The sequence below is a fragment of the Gracilinanus agilis genome, chromosome 3 (assembly GCF_016433145.1).
Source record: "Gracilinanus agilis isolate LMUSP501 chromosome 3, AgileGrace, whole genome shotgun sequence".
Lineage (NCBI taxonomy): Eukaryota > Metazoa > Chordata > Mammalia > Didelphimorphia > Didelphidae > Gracilinanus > Gracilinanus agilis.
The window spans coordinates 172,623,563-172,649,341 of NC_058132.1; the positions used below are offsets into that span (position 1 = coordinate 172,623,563).

Sequence of the window (25,779 nt, forward strand, 5' to 3'; positions counted from 1 at the left end):
CCTTTAATCAGGATGTAATGACCTTCCCTGTCTTTTTTAATCATATCTATTTTTACTTTGGCTTTGTCAGAAATCATAATAGCCACTCCTGCCTTCTTTTTCTCATTTGACGCCCAAAAGATTTTGCTCAAACCCTGAACCTTAAACTTGTGTATGTCCACCCGCCTCATATGTGTTTCTTGTAGACAACATATGGTGGGATTTTGGTTTCTAATCCACTCTGCTATTTGCTTCCGTTTTATGAGCGAGTTCAACCCATTCACATTCAGAGTTATAATCATCAGTTGTGCATTTGCTGACATTTTCAAATCCTCCCCCATTCCTACCCCTTCTCCTTAAACTATTTCCTTTAAAACCAGTGGTTTGCTATTAAGACCCGATCCCTTATCCCCTCCCTTGATTAACTTCCCTTTCTACCCCTCCCTTATTTTTCCCCCTCTTTTTGTTTTTAAAGGCCTTATGAATTCCTTCCCCCTTCTCCCCTCCCTTTTTTGACCTTCCCACTCCCCTGCTCCCCTTGGTTTATCCCTTCTAACTTTCTCAGTAGGGTTAGATAGAGTTTTTTATCCCAATGGATAATAAAGCTACTCTTCCCTCTCCGGGTTGATTACACTAAGAGTAAGGTTTGATTATTACCTCTTAATGCTCTCTTCCTCTCCTTCTTATAATAGTATTTGTCCCCTATCCCTCCCATGCCCTCTTTGTGTGTAATAGAATATTCTATTTTCTTATTCACTCAAGTTTCTCTTGGTGTTCCCTGCTATTTACCCCCTCTTTCCCATCCCCCACGCCATTTTAGATTTAGTGTTCCATCCTCACCCTGTGAATTATTCTTCTGATTACTATAATAGTGAATATTATAATAGTGAATAGAGTTCACTACAGAGAATTATACATAACATTTATCTACATAGGAATACAGATAATTAGGTCTCACTGAGGCCCTTAAAAAGGCAAATTTAAAAATTATAAGTTTTCTTTCTTTCCCCTCTGTATCTTATTTACCTTTTCAGGTTTCTCTCGATTTTTGTGGTTCGATATCAAACTTTCCATTTAGCCCTGGTCTTTTCTGTGCAAATACTTGGAATTCTTCAATTTTGTTGAATGCCCATACTTTCCCCTGGAAATATATAGTCAATTTTGATGGGTAGTTGATCCGTGGTTGCAGGCCCAGCTCTCTTGCCTTTCTGAATATCGTATTCCACGCCTTACGGTCTTTTAGCATGGAGGCTGCCAGATCCTGTGTGATCCTGATTGGTGCTCCTTGATATTTGAATTGTCTCTTTCTGGCTTCTTGTAAGATTTTTTCTTTTGCTTGAAAGCTTTTGAATTTGGCAATAATATTTCTAACCGATTTCTTCTCTGGGTCGAATGTAGTGGGTGTTCTATGAATCCTTTCGATGTCTATATTGCCCTCTTGTTGTAGTACTTCAGGGCAATTTTGCTGAATAATTTCTTTTAGTACGGAGTCCAGGTTTCTATTAATTTCTGGTTTTTCTGGAAGACCAATTATTCTCAAATTGTCTCTTCTAGACCGGTTTTCTTGATCTGTCACTCTCTCATTGAGATATTTCATGTTTCCTTGTATTTTTTCAGTCTTTTGACTTTGTTTTATTTGTTCTTGTTGTCTTGAGAGATCATTAGCTTCCAATTGCTCGATTCTAGCCTTTAGGGATTGATTTTCGGCTATAATCTTTCGGTTTTCGGCCATAATCTTCTGGAATTCCTTTTCAATCTGGTCATTTCTAGTGTTCAATTGCAAGATTTTACCTTTTAAACAGTTATTTTCTTGCCAGATCTCTTCCATTTTCCTCAAAATCTCAGTTTTGAACTCTTCCATAGCTTGTGAGGAGTTTTCCTTATTTGGGGAAGGTCCGGATGCTTGTTTGTTCTCCTCCTCTGTAAGGGCTTCTTTTTCTTGTTGTTATTCTTTCTCTTCTGAGTTTCCTGAGGTTGGGTAGCGATCATTAGCCCAGCAGCTTCTCAGGTTTATCCTCGCGCTCAGTGTCTGTCCGCGGTCTATTGGTACCTGAGGTCTGAGTTCTGGTTTTTTCCAAGGTCAGGCCCCCTAGTGGACCCCCTTGCTTGATCCTCTGCAGGAGGTTCCTTTACAAGTCTCAGGGCGCTGCTTCCACAGTCGTATACTGGTCTGCACTGGTTCCCCACTCAGGTTTTCAGAGCTTTAGTTCCTGGCTGTGTCTGCCTCCACCCACGCCTCCGCCAGTGCCTGTGCGCTCTGCGCTGGGCGTCCACTCTCTGCCCTCGCGCTCAGATTTCGCTTGCGTTCTCTGGCTTATTGGGGTCCTAAATCTTGCTGCTCTCAGGAACAGGCCCCGGAGCTGCCAATGACTCGATGGGTGCCCCAAACTTGCTCTATTTCTTTTTAGCTGGCTTCAGAGCTATAGATTTTGTGTGTGGAGGGGGTCGGGGTGGGGTGGTTGCTCAGCCCGCGATTTAGTGAGAGCCCTTTATAGCCTGGAAATGTCTGGATTCCACGTACCTTCCACGCTGTGCCCTGTTGTGGGGTTCCTCCGTTCGTCTGGACTTGTTTTTATGTCCCCTTGAGGAGTTTTGTGTGTTTTGGTCAGGAGAGGTTAAGAGCTGCTTCTTACTCTGCCGCCATCTTAACCCGGAAAACCTGATTTTATTCTTATGTGGAATCTCAATATCAAATGGAAATACTTTTAAAAAACAAGCCAATGATCTCTGATTTGATGAGAACATTTATATTCATATTTTATCATAATTTATTTTTATATACTGCATATAGAATCATGCTAGGGCTGTAGTCTTCCTGTTAAATACTCATTTCTTAATAAGAGAGTTTTAGAAGTATGGAAAACTGAGGAATCTAATCTTGTTTATTCAAGGAGTTGAAACATTTTACTAAGGATAAAACAAAGATCCTACAATAATAATTTTATAAGTAACACAGGCACTTGGAAATGACTTTTTTAGGAGATGAGAAAAGTTTTACACTGGGAATCTCTTATTTGGTCTCTTTGCAACACAAAGAGTATGAATTTGTGAAACTGCTGGTTAGAGCTAATTAAGCACAGATTTTTTCCTATACAAAGCCAACTAGCCTGACTTGAGATCAAATCTGAAACCTGATCTGATTAGTAAATTTTCTAACCAAAGTGTCCAGAATGGATCTCAGAGTAGATGTGGTAGGCAGCATAAAGTATAATGTAAGATATTATCATTCTTCCTTTCCCTGAAGTGCAATACCTAGAAGCATTCATATTTTAGTGACTTTCACAAAGCTAAAACATTTCTATAAAAGATTTGGTCAAAGTGAATTTGCCTTTTCTTCATTAATTACCTGCTGTTTGGTTTTATATGCTGAGTTTAAGGCATTGGGGGGAACATTTAAGGAGAGATATCCTATAGACACCTGGGGATGTGGGTATGATGTTCAAGAGACAGATCTGAAATAACAAGTTAAACATAATGGATTTGGAGAAGTTGAAAGGCAGTATGTTATAGTGTAAAGAGCACTGGACTCAGGAACAGGAGGCCTGGGTTCTCATCTACTAACAGTGATTAGCTCTCTGTGCAAGTCACCTAATCTCTTTTAACTTCAGTTTTCTGACTTATAAAAAATAATATTGTAAAAAACAGTTCCATGGAAAGCACTTTGTAAACTGTAAGATACTGTGCATATTTAAAATAGTATAAGATTATTCAAATAGAACAGCTAAAGCTAGGAATGAAATGAAAGAAGAAGGCTAAGATACTCTTGGGGAACTTGTCTACTGTAAGGAGTTGGGAAAAAGATGAGGAATTAATGATAGATAAAAAGGAGAAAGATTTAGAGAAGTAGGAGAGGCAAGTACAGAATATCCATGATAGGGTGAGCAATAATCTGAAATAATACAAAGAACCTAAATTTCTCTATTTTCTTTCTCCTTTGAAACTTATTTGTTTCTTCTTATTTTAGTGCTAACTCTTCCTTTTTTCTTTTTTCTTAATCTTCCTAAATTAAGTGGAACCACTTATGACTTGACAATTTTTACTAGAGCACAGTCCAAATCAATCTGATTTGAAAATGTATGTTTCATACCCAGAAACCTATTAAGCTTGACAACATTTTCTAAGATTTGTTATACATTTGTAAACAAATTGCAGGCACTATGGTTGGGAATTATAAAATCATATAGCACTATCTGATCTTAAAATATTATAGTGCCTATTCTCCTGGAAAAACAAATTATGGTATAGTAAAGATAATTATCATATGAGAAGGTAAGAATAGCTCAGATCATAAAATTATGATAAAGTTTTTATATGGCATTTGCAAATGGGCATTCTAAATAATGTTACCTGGAGGTTGGGTTGGCAAGGCAATCTTATTCTAAACATAGCTACACCTAGTCTCTAGCTGCTCATCCCTTGCTATAGCTGTGGATATGATTACTTAGTAACTTTGGCTGAAACCTTCCTATTGGTCAGGGGGTCTTCTCAGTTGAGCTCAGAATTTAAAGAAAGGTTGGGGAGAGGAAGTTTCAAATGATTGAATAGAGCTGCAACAGTCAAAATAATTTAGTCCAATTCCTTCATGTTGTAGAATGAAGAAATTATGATTAAGATAGATTTAGTGACTTTTGACAACAGTTACCCGGCTAATTTGAGACAGAACCACAATACTGATTTCCAAGATACTAATCCTGGGCTAGCCAACAAGAAGATCAGGGTCAGTTCCACCCAATATCCTGAAACCAGAGAGCATTTTTTTCTTTGAAAATATCTCTAAGATTTCATGAGGTAGAATGGTATACTGAAGTGATGATTTTATATTATGAGTTATGAGTGAAAAGAGCTAATAAACTTCAGCTCTGCTACTTGTTTGTATGACCATAGGAAGGTTATTTATTCTCTCTAGGCCTCAAGTCTCATCTGTAAAACATATAAATTGGATGAGATGTTCTCTTAATCTCTTAATTGTAAAGTCTATGACCCTGTATTTCTTAGTCTACAACTAAAATCATCTTAGTTGGAAAAAATGCCCTTTCATCTACTTCCTTTTTTAATCACTTTTTTCTCTTTATTAATTTAATAATCTTCCCCTAATTCTGTTTTGTAGAACTCCAAAGCATAAGAGCTGGTTGAGATCCTTTATCTAAAATTATTTTTGAAACAAATGCACTTCAGCAGATCTGAATAAAAAAATTTCTAAGGTCCTTTCTGGTTCCAAAATTCTGTAATTCTATGATTCAATATAAAAAGAATATGTGTAGGAGAAAACAATCCGATGGCAACTTCAACTGCCCTCTGCTGGCTACAAAGATATATAAGAGAATTCAGATTTATTATTATTTTTAAAAATTAAAAATTTCTTAAGTAGTCATTCAAGATTTGAAATTAATTGCACCAATATAGCACAGCTTGATAGATTAGTAAATAGTGAAGTTTAATAGCTTAAAATATACATAGATCTAATGAATGACTATCAAATCAAGTAGCTACTCATATCTGACTCAGCATAATTTTTAAAAATTACCTTAAATACATATAAAAAGGAAAGTGGCTTATTATTTTAAATTAGTGAAGTTACAAGTTTACAGGTTAAGAAGAGAAACAATTTTCTTTCAGTTTCCATCTTCTATCACGCTCATTTCCTGAGCTGTCCATTCCTGCCAAATTGATCTATTTAGTGTTCATAAACAGAGTTTATACATTAGGTTTATAAAGTGATTGAGTCTATATATTCTTACCATCATACATGGAATAGTGATGATGCTTATAGCAGTATTTTTAGTGTTTTAAAGTTTACAAAGCACTTTACAAATACCTCATTTTATCCTCAAAACAAGCGTGTGAAGTTAACTTTGTAATTTCTACTTAACAGGTGAAGAAGCTAAGGTAAAGAGAGGTCAACTTATTGGCAGAGTATCACAGACAATGAAGTGCCATAGGCCAGACTTGTACTCAGGCATGTACTTAAAAGAGTATATTCCTAAGCTATCCCAATCATGCCCTTCTGGCTTCTCTATATTCAAGGCCAAGCTGAAGTCCTACTTCCCCTGGGAAGCTTTTCTTGATCATTAGAGAACAAGGTCAATACTTGATTCTTTGAATGCCTAGAGTATTTATGAACACTACATTATTTATATAGTATGCCATAGTTATCTTTTTAATCATGTTTAACTCTGAAAATGGGAATATATTTAATTATCTGTATTTCCCATAAGAGCTAAGCATGGTATCTTGTACACAGTAGTTACTCAATGAACATTTTGTAACTGACTGAAAAAATATCCCTAATGCCTCTTAAGATTTCAGAAAAGCTACCTAATGTCATAAACATAAATATACTTTCTTATTGAAAGTTTTTAATTAAAGTGACCTCAATGAAAAAGAATCAAGAATCTAAATAATAAAAAATTTAAAGTAACAAAAGAATCACTAAATATCAAAGGAAGAACTAGGTCATTGAATTCAATCTATAGATAATAAATAATTAATGTTTACAATGAATATTAATAATATATAATATATTGTATGTATTTGTGTGTTTATATAAAATGTTTATTGACTTAACTATAACATCTACAGCAAACCAGACAAGTAACTCAAAATGTAATGGTCTTAAGTGAGAAGTCTCCTCAATTTTCTTCCAAAGCAGTTCATTCCTCTTTTGGAAAACTGCCCATAAGCTTTCCTTCCATAATACCAAAACTAAGATCTCAGCAACCTCTCTCCAACTCCTCCAAAAGGATAGCATGTTAGACTTGTTGAATGCTTTGCAGAAATCTAGGTAAATAATACCTATAGCAATTTCCTGATCTGAATAATAATGTAGTAACTATTAAAAAGAAAAAGAAATTAAGTGAATCTGGATCACCATTTCCTTTTCCAATATGTCTGAGAATACATTTAATAAATACATCTAGAATTTTGTTGATTGCCTTATATTGCAGTCTACATTCTCTTCCCTATTCAAAACAAATCAGGGCATCTATCCTCCCATTATTCAGTATCTTTCCCATTACTCAGCACATTTCAGAAAGATGACAGCAGCTCAGTAATCATATGGGCCAGTTCTTTCAATAACCTTTTGACAAACCCTAACAACAAGGAAGTCTCTTTTTTATCTCCCTATTTATCTTGGGTTTCAACTATTCCTTATTTTCCATTTTTGTTCTATCTTCTCCATGCTAAAATGTATTCTTCTTGCAGAGAAACTAGAAGCAAAGTAACATGAGTATGTCTTCTTTGTCATCTTTTCATGTACCCCTCTCTATCTCTGTGTTCTCATCCTTGTATCTGGCCTTTCTTTCCATATCTATTACAAAATATAAGATAGAGTTGTCAATGTCACCAAAGGTTTCTTTAATTTTCACACCAACTAATTCTTCCTTGTTGCTAAGAATTAAATCCAAGATAGCAGTTCCACTCATCGACTCCTTTCCCTTTACAAGGATATAAAATTATAATTAAGACAAGCCAAGAAATTATTAGCTTCTTTTGTTCCTGGCAGAGAGCTCCAACAGATATTGAGATAAAATTGTCCACCATTTCTACAGAATCTTGGTTCAAATGATACATGTATAACCCAGTGGAACTACTTGTCAGCTTCAGGAGAGGGGAGGAAAGAGCCAGAGAGGAGTGGGGAGTGGGCTTGGGGGGAGGGGAGGGGAGGGAAGGAGAGGATCATGATCACATATAACCATGGGAAAATATGCTAAATAAAAATTTTTAAAAAATAAATAAAAAGAGAATCTTGGTTCAATGTTATGTTTATGACCAGTGGAAAAAACTCAACAATTTCCTCTTTCCCATCCAGGTGGTCGGTCTATTTTATAGGCCAATAAAGAAAATATCCAATCTAACACTCCTCACTGGTTCCCAGATTACATTATATGTATATTAAGAAGAATTATCTTTTTTTTTAATCAATTTTTATTTTAACATTACCTAGATTTTGTCCTGTATTCCTCCCCACTCCTGAGAAGAGATCCCCTGATATCAATTTATTTTTATTTTAAACTCTTACCTTCTGTCTTAGAATCAATACAGTGCATTGGTTCCAAGGCACAAGAGTGGTAAGGGCTAGGCACTGGGAGTTAAGTGACTTGCCCAGAGTCATACAGATAGGAAGTGTCTGAGGCTACATTTGAACCCAGGACACATCCCAACTTTAGGCCTCACTCTCAATGCACTAAGCCACCTAACTGCTCTAACAATTTATTTTTTAAAAAATGAAGGAAAAAATTCAGCAAAACAAATCAATACACTGAAAACACCTGAAATCATATGCAATGTTACACATCCATGGGAACTCTTTGTCAAAGGGTACTAGATGTCTTCTCATATTTCTGGTTCAGGGCCAAATGTGTGCATTATAATTTCATAACAATCATTTTGTATGTATTATTTAATTTCTTTATGGTTACTGTTTTTTTCATTTATACTTCTATGGTCAGTGAGTATAATATTTATTGGCTCTATTCATTTAGCATTAATTCATGCTTCTCTTTGTTTTTTCTATTCACTATTTGTGACTTCTTAAAACACAAAAATATTTCTAGTACGATCATGTACCAACCTTTGTTTAGTCATTTTCCAACCATTATGAATCTATTTTTTTTCAATTCTCTTGTACCCCAAATATTTTTCTATTTTTTAAGCAGTAATGACAAATGGTTCTTAAAGTCTAGAAATCCTATTCTTCCTTGATTACTTCCCTTTTTCATCATTTCATTCAATATTGTGGGTCTATTCCTCCAAACGAATTCTATCTAGCTCTGTAAACGCCCTTTTTGTAGTATGAGTAGAGTAGCCGATGATATTCCTTTATTTTAATTTGTGGACCAAGAAGTCAAATTACATTCTCAGATTCTTGTTCAGTTGTTTCAGCAGCATCTGAGTTTTAACTCATGACTTCATTTAGAGTTTTCTTGGCAAAGACAATGGAATGGTTAGCCATTTCCTTCTCCAGCTCATTTTACAGATAAGGAACTGAGGCAAAAAGGGTTAAGTGACTTGCCCAGGGTTACACAAATAGTAAGGAACTGAGGCAAAAAGGGTTAAGTGACTTGCCCAGGGTTACACAAATAGTAAGCATCAGAGGCAATATGTGAACTCAGAAAGAGAAGTCTTCTTGACTTCAGGCTTGGCATTCTATTCAATGCACCACCTCTCTGCTAATTTTCTCTGAAACCAGCTTCTTGGCCGGCCATTTACTTTTCTAATCTGTCTCTTTTCTAGAGTCTGCTTTATTTGGCATCAAAGATGAAAGTACCTTCCACCTGCATGTGCTCCCTGAGGTATTTAGTTTTGTACCAAGAATTTCTGAATCCTTAACAATATTTTCTAGATTCTTTCTCATAGTGTTATTTTTATCTTAGGTGGGTAACTGGAAGAAACCATGTTAGTCTTTACTGGAGTCTCAACAAAAGCAGTATCACCATTCTCATTCATGCTAGTGGAGTGTTTTAGATGACAGGTGGAAATCAGTTTGATAGAGCTTTCGTTTTAGAGACAAAAATGTTTGAGAATTACTGTAGTACTAAATATAGTTACTCTGAGGGGTGCTTGAAATGTTTAATTTCCAAATTCACCCAAGATTCTTTTCATTAAATTCTATTGCAATTTAATGAAAAGGATCCTCTTTTGGGACAAATTTCCTGCCAACTTATAAGTAGAGGGAAAAGGTTGAGGACATTTTTATGTTCTAGCACCATGTACCATATTCTAACACCAGAACACAGAAAATATGTTTGCAAGTACCACTCTAAAAAAGTCCTCATCATTCTTCTCCTGGTCTATTAAAATAAACTCTTATATAACTTCCCTGCTTCTATTCTTTCCCTTTTCCAAACTTTCACCCATACATTGCTAAAGTCATCTTCCTTAAGTGCAGCTACAACTATATAACTCATTGGCAACCTTTGGTGATTTTCTACTGTTTCTTATATAAATAAAAAATCCACAGTGCAGCTTTTAAGGTCCTGTAAAGTTTGTCCTCAACCTGATTTTATGTTATTCCCTTTTGTGAAATCTATTTCTGATGAAGCTAGGCTTTGAGCTATTTCCAAAACTTGACATTCTATCTTCTGTCTCCATTAACTTGGAAAATCCATTCATCCAGAATGCTCTCTTTTTTTCACTTTTGCACATCAAAATCATCTTCTTTCAAGGATCACCTCAACTCATAAGCCACCTAATCTTTGAAGCCTTGGCCCCAATTCTCTACTTGTCTCTACCAGTTAATGTTCTTTTCTAAAATGCTAGCAATAACAGTGATACAAAAGGAAGAAATTAAAGGTATAGAGATAGGTAAAGAAAAGATTTTGCCGATAATCAAAGTTACTACACTTAGAAACACTTGATACCTCCAGCAAAGTCTGGGCTACAAAATAAACCCTCAAAAATCAACTATATTTTAATATGATAATAAAATCTAAGAGGCAATAGTAGAAAGGAAAAGCCTATTCCAAATAACTAGAAAATGCATAAAGTATCTGAAGATCAGCCTATCAAAGCATACAAAAGACTTGTATAGATTCAACTAAAAAGTGTTCCTTACAGAAATAAAGAACAACTTAAATAACTAGAATAATATTCAGTGCTCATGGCTGGGTCATGCCAATAACAAAAAGACTTTGGCATTACCAAAGTCAATTTGTACTTTTAATCCTATGCCAAATTATCAAAGGGATAGTTTTGAGAACTTGATGAAATGATGGCAAAGTTTATTTAAAATATCAAAGGCAATGATGAAGGGAAAGGGGAAAGAGCATTTTCACCTAATGCTCTATTGTGGAACAGGAGTCATCCTATAGTCATCACATAGTATTGGTTGAGAAGTGGAAAGGTGTGTCAATGGAACATACCAGAAAAGGGAGAATCAAGGGCAAGGGAGCTCAAGAGTTCACATTCAATAAAGGAGAGGATAATAAATTGCATAGGAGGGAATTCTATTTGATGAAGACTGCTGAAAACTGGAAAGTAATCTGACAGAAACTGGACTTAGACCAACAACTTATACCATATTCTACATACATCCTAAATAATACATGACCTTAGCATTGAGGATCATACTATAAAGAAAATGAAAGAGAGGCAGATCATAAACCTTTCATAGCTCCTGGTAGAGATATATTCTTAATCAAATAAGAGACAGAGGCAATTACAAAAGATAAATTGATGACTTTGAATGAAACTGAGAAAATTCTGCATAGACAAAATCAATGAACCTAGAATTAAGAAAGTCAAGTGGAGAAAAAAAATCTTTGAATCAAATTTCTCTAAGTTTTTTATCCAAATTAATAAATAAATGTATAAATAAGACCAAAAGCCATTCTCTAATAGATGTCAAACAGTATGAATATGGTTCTCAAAAAAAAATGCAAATTGTTAACAATCCACTAAGCCATACATAAAAATGCCTACAAGCTGCATATTGTCTTAGAAAATCATATAAAAATATTATCTATGTTTTGCTATATCTTTATTTAATAATTTCCCTAATATGTCTTAATCTAATTTGTGTGCATTCAGGAGTATAGTGGGCTGTGCTTTTGACACTTCTGCTCTGAATCACAATTAAGAGAAATGCAAATAAAACCCTAAAATTTCACCACACATCCTGCAAATTGGGAAAGATGACAAAGCTAGAAATCATCAAGGTTGGCAGGGTTGAGGGAAGACAGGCACACTGGTGCATTGTCAGTGGACCTGTGAATTAGAACCACCATTTTGGAAAGCAACCTGAGCTATGGAAAATTACAGTGATTAAAATATCTATAGTCTTAACTTGGAAATTACATTACTGGGTTTTACCCCCAAGAAGGGCATTGATAAGAAGAAACTCCTTATACATTCCAAAATATTTTTAGAACTACTTTTTGTCCTAGAAAAATAAAATTCCAAAAATAGATATCCATTGTTTGGGAAATGGCTAAACAAACTGTGGTACATGTAAGTAACGAGAATATTATTATGATATAAGAAATGATAAATGTGATGAATATAGAGAAAGACAGAAGGACCAACACAAAATGATATGGTCTGAAGTAAGAAAAGCCAAGAAAGCAATATACATAATGGTGACAATAATGTGAATGGAAGAATTACCCACAAAATCAAAAGTGAATATTGAAAAATTATAAAGAATAAGCAGGCTCAAAAGAAGAGCTATAAAGAAGCCACTCCCAAATCACATCTTTGCAGAAGCGAGAGGTCCCCCAGTGTTGCATGTATTTTTAGCCTTTGGCATTGTATTGATCAGTTATACAGACTTTTTCCTTTAAAAAATTACTAACTGTTGTATGGAACAGCTCTCCAGCAAGAAGAAGGTGAGAACAAGTGAAATGGGGAGAAATATGGTGAAATGGAAAAAAAGGATACAAGTAAATATTTATTTAAAAAAGAAAAACCCAGTGAAAATCAAGACAGATAATATATTCATTGTTCCAATTTGTTACAATAAACAACTCTCAGAATGATGAATAAATTTTTAGGAAATGAAAGTGATACAAAAAACAAAAGATATAAATATAAATTAATTTTAAAAATAAGAAAGTTTAAAAGATTTAAAAAATTCTCTTCATTATTAAGTTATCTTGTATTGTTTGTTTACAAGTTGTACCTCACAACAGAATATGAGTTTCTTGAGAAAAGGGACTATGTTTTTGAATCCCAAGTGCAAAACAAAATGTATACAATGACTTTAGTAAGCATTTTAATAAACATGTTAACTGTTTAACTGAATAAGTATCTCAACAACTGCCTACAATCATAGGAACTCTGAAGTGTGATGTCTTTCTAATAATATCAGCACTAAATTAGCAAGAATTTCTAACATCACCACAGGGACTTATGATGTGAAGCTAACCATCAGATTTATAAATCAACAGCTGCTCTAATCCATAACCACAGCAGACTAGAATTCCTAAAAAATGTGATGACATGGTATTGTTTAAATCAGCAATTAAAAAAAATCTATGACAAGAGGGGGGAAAAAACAAAGCTGAAGAAATCTGTACCTTTCGGGCTTGTTCTTCAGCTCTTTCTTTTTTTATTTTTTCTAGTTCTGCCAATAGAGCTGCAGTGTCATCATCATCACTTTCTTCCTCAAAATCTTCATCTTCATCATCTTCCTAAAAAGAAAAGATGTCATTTAAGAAAATGAGAATAAAAAACAGAACTGACAGATATGCTTTGCATCACATCAATGAGAACAATCTTAATTTTATTAAAAAAGATACACAGACTCAATGTCTGAGCAATAATAAACACCCTCAGGATAACTGAGATTCTCAAAATATTAATGATTATAATTATAGCAAGTTTAACATTAGAAAAATTGTAATGTAAATGGTAATTCCCTATATGGCAAAAGGCACCAAACAACTGAAAACATTCTTATCCCAAAAACAACTGTTTATACAACTAAAGTCTGAAAAATAAGAAGAGGCAAAACCCAACACAAAATGAGAATATGTAAGACCAAGAAGAGCCAAAGTAGCTTAAATAGCCCTAAGATAGGAATTACATAGGACAAGTATAATCAAAAGCCAAAAAAAGGCTTCTGACTTCTCAGAAGCAAAGCAAAAGAGTTTATGATTTCAAACAATCTTTAAACACTTCAGTAAAATTGTTCCATATGCTTTTAATCATTGTTAGTAATGCAAATCTTAGCTATCTTGAGTGGATGTTGAAATATGCTCTTTAATCCAAATTATCCTTGATAGGCCACCTAGGAGACTTTTCTACCATGTTATGTGGACAACTATTTAAACAGTAAGGCAAACTAATTATAATATTGTATGCATGTGTAGCTTTAGATTCCAATTTGCTTTCAATGTAATTCAAAGACAAATTTAAAAAAAAATACCTTAGGTCTACCCCCACAAAAGACTATCATGTACTTCTAAAATTAGAGTTCAAGACATCACAGAGAATATTCCATTGATGCCAGTTATAACTTGAGAAGTTTGAAAGAATGATTGAAGTGAAGCATGCTAGGTTGTGGAACCTTTTCATGAGGGACTATAACTGCTAACCTTCACATTTTGCTTCTATACAGACTAACCTGAAAGGTAATGGGAAACTGAATTTTCCTCCTATGCCTCCTTAGGAAGAAAAGTTATCATTAAAAAAAAAATTATAACCGCTGGAGGTTCTTGCAGTCTCAAGATTCAAAGAATAGTTTTCATTTCAAAGTGCTGGAAAACATTTGGTAATGATTTAAAGGCTAAATGTTTGAAAAGCAATAAAAATATGTATATAGTCTTTTCAGGCAAATGCACAGAAATAAACATTCCTAGGAAACGTGAGACTAAAAAAAAAGTTCTGAATACTGAAAGGAAGTCAAAAAGAATACATACATCTGTTAGGGGATCATCTGCATCAAGGTTGGCAGCAGGAATTTGATCTAACCGAGGTTTCTTAGACACAGAAGATGAGGTTGTGTGCTCTAGGGGAAGAAAATCACAAAGATTACTGAAACAAGAATGGAAAAAACCCCATCTTATTCTGGTCTAACTAAAACTAAAACAAGTTAGTTTGATTACTTCCAGATACTATACTCTGGACACAAGCTGTCTATAGATAAGCCACTCTTTCAGCAAATATTTATTAAGTCTTTATTATTTTCAATTAATGATACTATATATTGGGAAGAGGTATCAAAATAAGATAGTCTCTATCAAGAGTTCACAATTTAGGAGGAATGCTAAAACACAAATATGTAGAAAAGTACAAAATGCAGATCAATATTCTATGAAGACACTGAAACCACTATTTGATTTTTTTTGGGGGGAGGGCAGGGAAAGAGAAAGATAGGAGTTTAGGAAGATAACCAGGCACTTTTATGCTCAAAGATGCTTCTATTTTAGTAGATAGTCTTGGAAACAAAGTCACTGGAAGCATCAGATAAAATGAATAAGCACTGTCATGGTTATTACTTCTGAAGACCTTTCAATTTTTGATAATTTTAGATAGCAAGCCCCTTTCTCCCTTGCCCCCAGTTCCTAGAGGCCTCTAGCTACTCTGATCAACTACTAAAATTGCAAGGAATTTTCATATGTCAGTTCTTTCTCTGGAGGTAGATAGTATTTTCCTTTATAAGTTTTTCATAGTTGATTTGAGTGGTCATATTACGCTGACCACCTAGTTATCCAGTTACTCTTCAAAAAATATTGCTCTGCTCATTTCATATGCATTATTTCATGGAAATCTTCCAATGGTTTTCTAAACCCAACCTACTCATCATTTCTTATAACAGAGTAGTACTCTATCACAGTCATATACCATAATTTATCCAACCATTCCCCAATGGATAGGTATCCTCTCTATTTCCAAATCTTTGCTGCTACAAAGAGAGCTTCTATAAATATTTTAGAACATACAGGTTCTTTTTCTTTTTTCCCTGATCACCTTGGGAAATAGACCTGACTATGGTACTGCTAGGCTTTGGGCAAAATTCTAAATTATTCTTCAAAAGGTTGGATCAGTTCACAGTTCTACCAACAGTGTTTTAGGGAACCAATTTTTCCACACCCCCTTCAACATTTGTCATTTCCCCCTTTTATCATTTTAGCCAATGTGAGAGGTATGAGATGGTACCTCAGAATTGTTTTAACTTGCATTTCTCTAATAGATTTTTCAGTTACCCTCTCTTCTGCAGTTTTCTGACACAACCACTCTTTTCTGGATATGCTCTCCTCCCTTGGCTTCAATGATCTTTAATTATTTTTCCTCCCACTTGTCTAACCGCTCTTTACCTTCTTTTCTGTGTCTTTATTCATCTCCTACTACTAAAATCAACTCTGCCTTGGGCCCTCTTTTCTCTTTATACTCTCATTCATCTCATCTGTTCCCATGGATTCAATAATCATTTCTGGATATGACTTTCAAATCTATATGCCTAGTCCTAATTTTGTTCCCAAACTTGAGTCTCACAGGACCAACTGCCTGCTGGATATATACTTCTACTTAGAAGTACTATTCATAACTAAAATTCAACATGTTCAAAATGGAACTCATCATCTTCCCCCTTAACTACCACCTCCTTCTTCCCTAAAATGTTCTCTTTTTAGTTGAGGGTATTACTATCCTACAAAGTTTGTAATTATCCTTAACATTTCCCTCCCCCCACTCCTGAAGTTCCATGTAATCAATTATAAAGTCCTTTCAATTTTACCTCTAAAATATTTCTATCATTCAATCCTTATTTTCCATGTATACAAGCCACCAATCTATGTCATACCATCATCTCTTCTCCTCTAGATTATTTATTAAAGCCTCCAAAATTATTTCTCCGCTTTTAGTTTCTATCCAATCTATCCTCAACATAGCTGCCCAAGTAATCATCTCAAGGCACAAGTCTGATCATGTCATTACTTGTTCAAAAACCTTCACTGACTTCCTTTTGTCTTAGTCTTGTATTTATAGGCCACCAAAGTTTGGCTGCAACTACTTTTCTAGTGTAATGTCACTTTATTCCCATTCATGCAATCTATGTTCCCACCACAGAGCACTAATTTAGTCAGTTAATAAACATTTATTAAGTACCTACTTTGTGCCGGGTACTGTGCTAAGCTCTGAGGGTACAAAAAAAGGCAAGACAATCCCTGACCTTGATAAGCTTACAATCTAATGGAAAATTATCTCATCTGAACCATATAAGTTTAGGAGGTAGGCACTATTTCTATACCTATTTAACAGTTGAAAAAACTAAAGACAGAAGAAGTTAAGTGACCTGTTAGAGATTCCATGAAGGATCTAGGCCAGATCTGAACTCAAATTTTCCTGACTCCAAACATGGCATTCACTGTGCTACTTAGTCATTCTGTTCCCAAATTTGATGTTCCATCTCGTTTCTGAATTTGCTCAGCTACATCACCCAAGCCTAGTCTGGTGTTTCTCCAAACTGCCACCTTTCAAATCCTTCAAGGCATAACTTGAGTTACCAGATCAAGGAAGCCTTTCCAGACCTCCTCGGTTGTTAAGTGTTCTCTTTGCTTCAAATTATCTTGAATTCTTTACAATATACATTGCATAACCCCAGCAGAGTAGCTATTCCTTGAGCACAGGGACATTTCTGCCTTTGTTTCCTATCTTATTCCCTAACACAGAGCTTTATACATCATAGGCTCTCAAAGAATGTTTGCCAAATTATCTGACAAGTCCTAAAATGGAAAGGCTGTTGAAATAATCTGAATGAAAAATCTTCACACTATATGATTTTATATTGACAAATACCTTACAATATTTGAGTATCTGAAATAACTCAGGTACCTCTAGTTGGACGATCTCTGTTTTTTTCTCTTGCAGCAACTCTCTCTCTCTCTTCCAGTTCTCGCCTAAAGTCACGATTGCGAACCTCTTCAGGAGCATCCTGAGTAGTTTGTCTAACACAGAAACAAAATGGAATCATGAAGATTTCAAAAACACAGAACTTGTTCACAAAACAACCAGTGAAATGGTTTGGAACCTAAGGTAAGTTGAAAAGAATGCCTCATTGAACTAATGCTTGAATAGTAAGATTTCCATCCAGTGGGAAGCCACTGAGAACAAAGGGTGTAAACTGAAGTAAGCGGAACTAGAAGAATCTACACAATAAGTACCATATTGTAAGGAAAAATATTTTGAAAAACTTAAGCAATCTGATCAATGCAATGACTAATCACTGTTGGAGAGGATGATAAAGTAAGCTGTCCATATCCTGAAAGAATTAGACAATTTAGAGGAAAACGAAGATACTCATTCCTAGACCTTGTCAATGTGTAAACTTATTTTGTCTGGCTAGACTTTTTTTGTTATAAAGTAGGATTTTGTGTTTTTTAATTTAAGAAGAAAAAGGAGATGAAAAAGAAAAAGTTATTTTAGCAATTGTTTAAAAAATGCACAGAATAAAAAAGAACAAGAGGTAGAAGACGACATAGATAAGCAAGACAGATTTAAAATGATGTTGAATTTATTTTGTTCTTTTTTTAAAATGTAAGCTTTACATAATAGATATAAGGCTTTGTTTAAAATCTTTTATATATATGGAAGTGCTCAATACATAAATGAAACTAGGAGGAAAAAATAGACTATGTGTACTGGTATTTTTATAGCAAGATATTTTAATCAGGAATAAATGAAAAACTGTGATTACACTCCTCCACTCCACAACCTGATATATTAACTAAGGAAGTAGCATTGGTAATTATGTTGCCAAGAAGCATAGCTCAACTTGATCAAATATATTACAGAAGAAATCTATTCAGAGGCAAAATAATTTTAAAAGCACTCAGGGACTGATGATATATTTCAAGATCTCAAAGAGAAAATATTTTTAAAATGGGAAAGATCATAGACTATTTTCCCCATGAAAAGGATGAAAAAGATACTAGCAATTTCTGACTACACTTAATATCTCCTATTTATAAAATCTTTTTGAGAATGGTTTATTCATACACTAAGTTTATTTTTGATGAAATATAAAATAGCATAAGGACTACTATCAAAAGAGAATATTTATAGACTTTTCTAGAGCAGATCAGTCCTCAGAGATACAAATAAGATGCTGGAGACCCTAAAAATCCCACTTTTGTTATTTGATTACAAAAAGGTACTTGACTCTGCAGAAAAAAATACACCCTTAAATATCTGCCTTTCATATGTCTCTCATACATAAAGTCATATAAAATTAAATCACGATTACTTCATTCATTAGAATGATTGGCAAAGCATAAAAAAAGGGGAGATGATGCTGACCAAAAATGCTTGCCAGTGTCATGAAGATGTCCTGCATAAAGTCCAAATGGAAAACTGATTCTCTAATGATAGAATGATACTTCAGAAATTTCTCACTGCAGAGGATAATGTGCTTTCCTATAAGATCTCCTTAATGAGATTAGTTATTCAAAAGAAATCCATTTAATTAAGCACATTAGGGGAAAAAAAGGTAGATAAGCAAAGTGTGTGGCTCAGACTATCTCACATTATGCCATTCTTCTTGGTCAATGAAAAAATACTCATAGTTAGAGAGGTAACCAATTAAGTTAAACCTCTCAGATCCTATATGTTGGATAGGTACTGCAGAGAACAATGAGGTATTCCCAAAATTGAATAAGAAAACTGAATAGGAAAAAGCATTGTATACTTGGGAGTCAGGAAGAGGTGAATTCAAATCCCAACTCCAACTATTTACCAACTGTGTACATAACATCCAATTCACTTAATATCTATAAAGATATTTATCTGTGATAGATGAAAAATAATATCTATAGTAAAGAATATTAGGATTGTTGTAAGGCACAAATGAAAATGTATAGCACTTTGCTAATATTAAAATACTAGGAAAACGTCAATGATTATTTCTATAGGCTCTTGAGTCTACAAGTACCTTATCAATCTTCCATTAGAATCCATTTTACAGATGAGAAAATTAAGAACCAAAAAAGACATGAAATTAGCATCCAAGGTACTAAAGAAGACCTGATATAAAAACACAAATGCTCCAAATCCAAATCTAATATTCTATCCACAAAACCTTAGAATGGGCTAAATCACACTTGGGAAACTACGTAGCACTTTCACAATGATTCCAAACTGCTTATGTTGTCAAAATCTAATACAGTCATCCCTTGCTATATTGCTATTCATTTATAGCAGCTTCACTGTATCAACAGGTTTTGTTTTGTTTTGTTTTTTTAAATCTAACTCTGTATCTTGGCATTGCATGTATCGTGGCACACTACTGACTAATGGAATGAAAGGCAACCAACCACAGCGCTATATTCTGTATCCTGGGTGCTGACTGGCTGATGACTGTAGGTTAATAAGAGTGTGAATGGGAAGGATTTATAAAGCCTTAAAATATGTATAAATAAAATAAATATAATGCTACTACTTCCCAGATTTTCACCCATCACAGAGGTCTCTGGAACATAACTCCCGTGATAGGTGAGGGATCAACGTATGGTGAATCAACAGGCAGCACTACATTATTGAAAAATATTTTAGCTTCAGATATGGCATTAAAAAGACATCACCAAGGATATGTATGACCAGAAAACTGAGTAAATTGTGCATTGAGAGTAAGGCATACTGGATAGACAGCTCAAATACTACACTGGAAGGTACAAATTATTCAAAGAAGCAGAGGAAGTCCTCTAGAACACTGGATATTTGTTCTTTGGTTAATCTATATAAAAATAAGAGTTGCACAGCTAAGATGTAGCTGGGATACAATCTTCATTGGTGAAAAGAGTACTTCACACTATCATAAATCCAATGAAATATTAAAGAATTAAATAGATGCTCAACTCTAAAGATAGAAAGAGAAAATATAGCAATTTCTAAGTTTTGATACAATTTATTCTAATTTATTAACATTTATTCATTTCATTTAGTTGCCTTTTTCTGGAAATCTGTATTCATAAACTACTGGCTATTTGGGGAACTTCATCTTTTAAAAAACAAAAACATTTTTAAGTATAATGAGCATGAGAAAACTTCTGTATTAAAATTACACCTAAGGCAGAAATATCTGATATAATGTTCCATAATGATTTTTCATCCAGGATTATTCAAATATTTTTAAACCTAGAATTTAAAAGTTAACTTTAAAAAGGTATGGAATATTCTGTGCTCCTTAAAGATGCAGTTCCTGACACTTCTCCATAAACTTGTAATCAAATATTACATTTCTTGAAAGCGTTATTAGACTAAAAATGTTTTGTTACCAATTCTATGGAAAGTATTCTAATAGAAAGAAATGCTCATGAACCATTAATAAACTCTTAAACATAAACAACTAACTACACATGTACAGTATTAAGGAACACAGAAATTAGTGGTTGGAGTCAAACAGAATTAAGTCTAGAAAAGCCTCATAAAGTGACAGAAGTCTTGAACAGAATTTTAAAAATAGAAAGGCACAGGGGATAAGAAAACAAGTAGGTGGGCAAGAGGATCTTCAAAGAAGGGAACAGTGTGTCCACTGCTTTGTGTCATAGTTTGTAGAGTGTTACCCTTTGAATCATTAAAAACCTGGCCTCAACTCCTGACATTTAGTGTGTGACTATGGGCAAATCATTTAATCTCTCTTTGAGTCTGAGTTCCCTCATGTGTAAAATGGGAATAATACCATATTTCATACAGAGTTGTTGTGAGGCTTAAATTAAATAACTATGAAGGACCACATAAAATTTAAAATTTTATACAAATATGAGCTATCATCATAACTATAATTATTTTATTCTCATTTTTTCAATAATTTGAGATAGACTTTAAAACAAATTGTTATTCTATTGTTCTTTTATATATTTAATGTTCTAAGGATTATTAATAACTGTTCTTTGTAGTTGAATAAAACTACTGGGATGTAAACTTATCTACAGACTCAATGAAAGCATCCTTAGTATAATTCTAATAGAAAACAAGCAACAGGGGATATTAACTCATGTTCCCAACATACTTTTAACCTCTGCCTCATCTCCATATTTTGAAAGCCTTTCTTTCTATGTAGCGTACAGATCATATTTGGTTTGATGACAATTATTAAAAATGTTGTTCTTATTTTTTTACATCAATAATAAATATGTCTAGTTGATCAGGATAAACAGTTTGATATAACAATGGTTTTATTCTAGTCTAATTTATTGGTTGAGTACTCCATGATATGTCGTATTTGTAGCATAGGGATTTATTTTGTTAGTTTATGAAAGTCAATAGCTCCTGATGTATATAATTCCAGGTATCTGGTAGACACTAAATTTTTACTTTTAAATAACACATTTCTTAAGTTTTGCTATTTCCTTAAGTAATCCACATTGAATATTATTATGTCATAACTCCTTACGGATAACCCTTTTGTAATTTCTGGTGGCATTAACTTCTAGATTGTTATCATAAACTCCTCTACTTACTCAAACAAAACCACAATTTGGTCATCTAGTCAATGCTTCTTTGTCAATATATTGTTAGCTAAGGCAGAATCCATGTGGATGTTTCCCATGATTTTCTTTTGATTCTATTCTTGTATCTTAGATATTTATCCCAGTAGAGATTATCCACTTTCGGTTATATTTGACAAAACTAATGGTATTGACTGTTGCCCAGTGAAGTAATGTCTGCTTGTTCCAAAAATATTTCTGCAGATTTTAGACTTGATTATTACATGCTTTAGGAATGTCTATTAATTTTTATCCTTTTTGGAGGAGTATGAATCTTTTTATAGCTACCTTGCAGTAATGGTCTTGTGCTTCATTAATATTGTTGAGGTTATGTTGGGATACTTTCCAAATCTGTTATTTCATTTCAAAGTTCCTACAGGGTACATCAAAACTGGCACTGGATAGGTTTTAAGTGCTTTTAATGTATTCTTCTCATTCAACTTTAATTCCAGGATGCCAGTAAGTCTCAACAGTCACATCTGTCTACTTGCTATCATTATGCTCAACATATCTTGCTTTGAGAAGACCAAGGCATTTGTAGGCATCACCTTTATTCTATAACCTTTGGATTCAAGTTTAAAAGTTTCAGTTTATCTTTCCTTGGCATACATTAAGAATTTTATATTCATCACATTTAAATAACTATTATTATCTTACTAATCTCATTTCTTTTTTTGATGAAGATTAGACAGAAATGGACTATTTTTCATTCTGACTTACAAAAAAATGGTAAAATAAGTAACATGAGGAGAGTTTGAATTCCTGAAACTCAAATTATAAGCCAGGGACCCACATTATTAAGTAAGGGAGAATAATATGCTTAAAACCCCATTACAATACTTCATGCCCTAAATGTATGTGTGAGGTACACAGGATACCTAGACCCTGATTTTTGCTTTAAAAAAAAAAAAAAAAAAAAGAATGTTTAAGAGAAAGACAGTTCTTCTGCTATTGGTAGGATAAACTAAAAGCAGTAGGCAAGGAAGCTAATTAAAGAGACTTGAATTATAGTAGATATATGGTAGAGTAGCGCCATATTCATCAGGAAAGAAAACTTGAATCTAAATTAGGTATTAGGGGAAAAGAATGTCCATAAAAATACAATCTCATGGCAAAGAAGGTCTTTAAAAAGTTTTATGATTACATGGTAAACCCTCCAAAGTAAATTTAATTGACATTCTAATAGAAAGAAATTTCTATTATGTTTGTGCTCTGACAGTAGTAATTGATATAGGTATATATATGTATGTAATATATACACACACACTCATATGTAAAGAACACTGAAAAATCTTCATGGCACATTAAAGACTGAAATTTATGTTAAATATAGCTTTAGTGTTGGTTATATTTTATTACTAAAGCTCTGATAATTGGTATTTATGCATATACAGCAACACCCTATTAACCAGAGGAATCCACTGCATAACTATACAAAGGTTCTTCCTTATAAGAAAAATCTAAGACAAAAATTGGGAGTTTTTATTACCTGTATTTAATCTTTGTGTGAGAAGGAAGATCTCTGCTTGAATATTGCTTGGAAAGCTGACTCAAATCACCTTCCCCTTTTCCTCTTCCACCTCTTGCAGGTTCAAATGTAGGCCTTGCCGCTGTTGTCATCTTCAATACTTCAGAGATATACAGTATGAGTCATATTCAGATATATATACATACTTAAGAAATACTCTGTTTTAAAAGTAGAGTTAAAATCATACATGTGAGGAGCTCTCAAAATTCATTCAACTGAATTTATCACCACCACCTACTTTTCAATAACTCTTTTTCTGCTTGTACCTGTATCGACAGATAGACCAAATATACATCACAACAGCAATATACTGAAAACACACTCCTCCAAAACAAAGACTTATGACAGCAAATTAAGAGTCCTGGAAAAGTGAGGAAATTATCATTTTTATGTTCACTGCCTGACTCTTACCAAACTTGGGCAAGTGCGATTGTTTTTATTATGGTCATCAGATTTAGAAATGGAAAGGGCATCAGAGACCATTCAGGAAAAGAACCATAAGTCCCAAATATTTAAGTGAATTTCTCAAGGCCTCAAAGGGACAAACTGTACCTGAACCCAAACCCTCTAATTATTCCAAAATCAGTATTCTTACCAAGAAACAGTGAATGACTGAAAAACAAAAAACATTCAGAAAACTATCTTAGGAACCTCAAAAAGGCAAAGAGGGGAGGGGGGTGGGCAGCTAAGTGGCTTAGTGGATTGAGACCTAGGGGAAGTGTTGGGTTCAAATAGAGCCTCAGACACTTCCTAGCTGTGTGACCATGGGCAAGTCACTTAATCCCCATCGCCTAGCCCTTACTTCTTTTCTGCCTTGTTACCAAAACACAGTATTGATTCTAGGGAGGTGAGGGTTTAAAAAAAAAGGGCAAGGAAAAACTTATATAAGCTCCACTGTAAAGCTTGGCAAAAATGTTTGCTCTGTGCTAAACCTAACAGTTTAGGTGAATAGGCCAAATTCTCCTTCTTAATACTCAGGTCTTGGGATAAAAGTTTTCATAATATACTTATCGCTATCTTGCTGTTACTAAAATATGAAGTTCGATGCTAGTTAACTATGGGGGGTTGGGGAGGGAGGGCAGGAGGTAATCTATTTTCCAACAACTCTCAAGGAGCTGGAAATTATTTTTTCCTCCACTCGTCAGAAAATAAATTTGCCTGCTCTTTAAAATACCAGATTCGAGCAACCCGGGCTTCTGGAGTACAAAGGAAGATACCACAAAGCCCGCTCTCAGGGAGCTTACACTCTATGAAGGGGGCTGGGGGTGGAGAGGCACTTCCCAAAGGAGCTGCGCAAAGGAGAATGACTTGGCAGAGTACAACCAGAAATCAGAAAAAGGTCGGCTTCAGGTGTGGCCGGAGCCCCAGGGCCAGGGGATTGAGCAGGAACCTTTTGACAACAAAGGCAAAAGACCCGACAAACAGCAGCCTGTGTCAGGGCCCTACCTTCAAACCGGACCCCAGATCCCTGGTACCCGTAGGGCTTGGTTCTTCCCTTCAACTTCCCTGCCTTTCTCCTTCTCCCACCTCCACCACCCAAAAACCTTTTCCCCCACCAAAGAGCCACCAGTATTAGCAGCCGGCGTCACTTACTTCGGCGGAATTAGGGTCCCACAGCCCTCCGATGTTAGGCCAGCACCATTACTCCGCCTCTTTCCCACAACTCTCCGCGGCAGGAACCGAAAACCATAGAGTTTGGGAACAACTCCACTCTCTTATACCGGAAAAGAAAAACAAGAAGGCGGAGAGGCGCTTAACGGAAGGCGTCATATGACTAAAATCAACAGCCAATCGTTGGGAAGGAAGGCCGCTGACGGGGCGGGAACCGAAGCGGAAATCGCAGAGGCATCCGGTATAGGGAAGCGTGAGCCTATCATTTTCGGTAAACTGGGGGTCACCTCGCGAAAATGTATTAAATAGTTTTGGGGTATTTCTCCATCCCGCTACTTTCTCCAAAGGTTTCTTCTCTCTCCTCGTTCCCCTTCCAGTTCTCCTCGCTCTCTCACTGCGCTGAACCGGCCGGAGGAAGCCGTGGCCGTGCTCGGTGTGGCCACCAGGGGTCGACTGTGAATCCCTAGGCTGCCCTGAGAGTGACCCCCATCTTCCCGCCTAGGCCGCTCCCTCCCTGTGGAAAGGGGAGAACACGTAGTTAAGCAAAGAGCCTTATTAAATCTGAGAAGCATGTTGTTGGTGTCCCTGGGGAGACAGAAAAGGAAGTGGGCTGGTTAGTGGCTCCTGACATTTTTTACTGATAGCCCAGCTACGGCAAGAAAACTTAAATCCCCTGCCCCATGCTAACGAATTCGCTTTAAGTCCACTCCCAGCTGATAATTTAAAAGTCCAGGAATA

The 25,779-nt window shown here is 35.0% G+C and overlaps 1 protein-coding gene across 1 annotated transcript in view; it reads right to left on the minus strand.

Moving 5' to 3' along the window:
• CWC15 (CWC15 spliceosome associated protein homolog) overlaps positions 1–25,124 on the minus strand; it is a 31,283-nt gene extending 6,159 nt beyond the window's left edge. The window contains exons 1-5 of the mRNA XM_044666235.1: positions 25,024–25,124; positions 23,392–23,530; positions 17,254–17,366; positions 14,340–14,428; positions 12,996–13,109 (exon numbers count right to left, since the gene is read on the minus strand). Of these exons, the coding sequence (XP_044522170.1) occupies positions 12,996–13,109; positions 14,340–14,428; positions 17,254–17,366; positions 23,392–23,522 (447 nt within the window). The 5' untranslated portion in view covers positions 23,523–23,530; positions 25,024–25,124. The remainder of the gene's footprint in view (positions 1–12,995; positions 13,110–14,339; positions 14,429–17,253; positions 17,367–23,391; positions 23,531–25,023) is intronic.
• Positions 25,125–25,779: the final 655 nt, after the last annotated feature.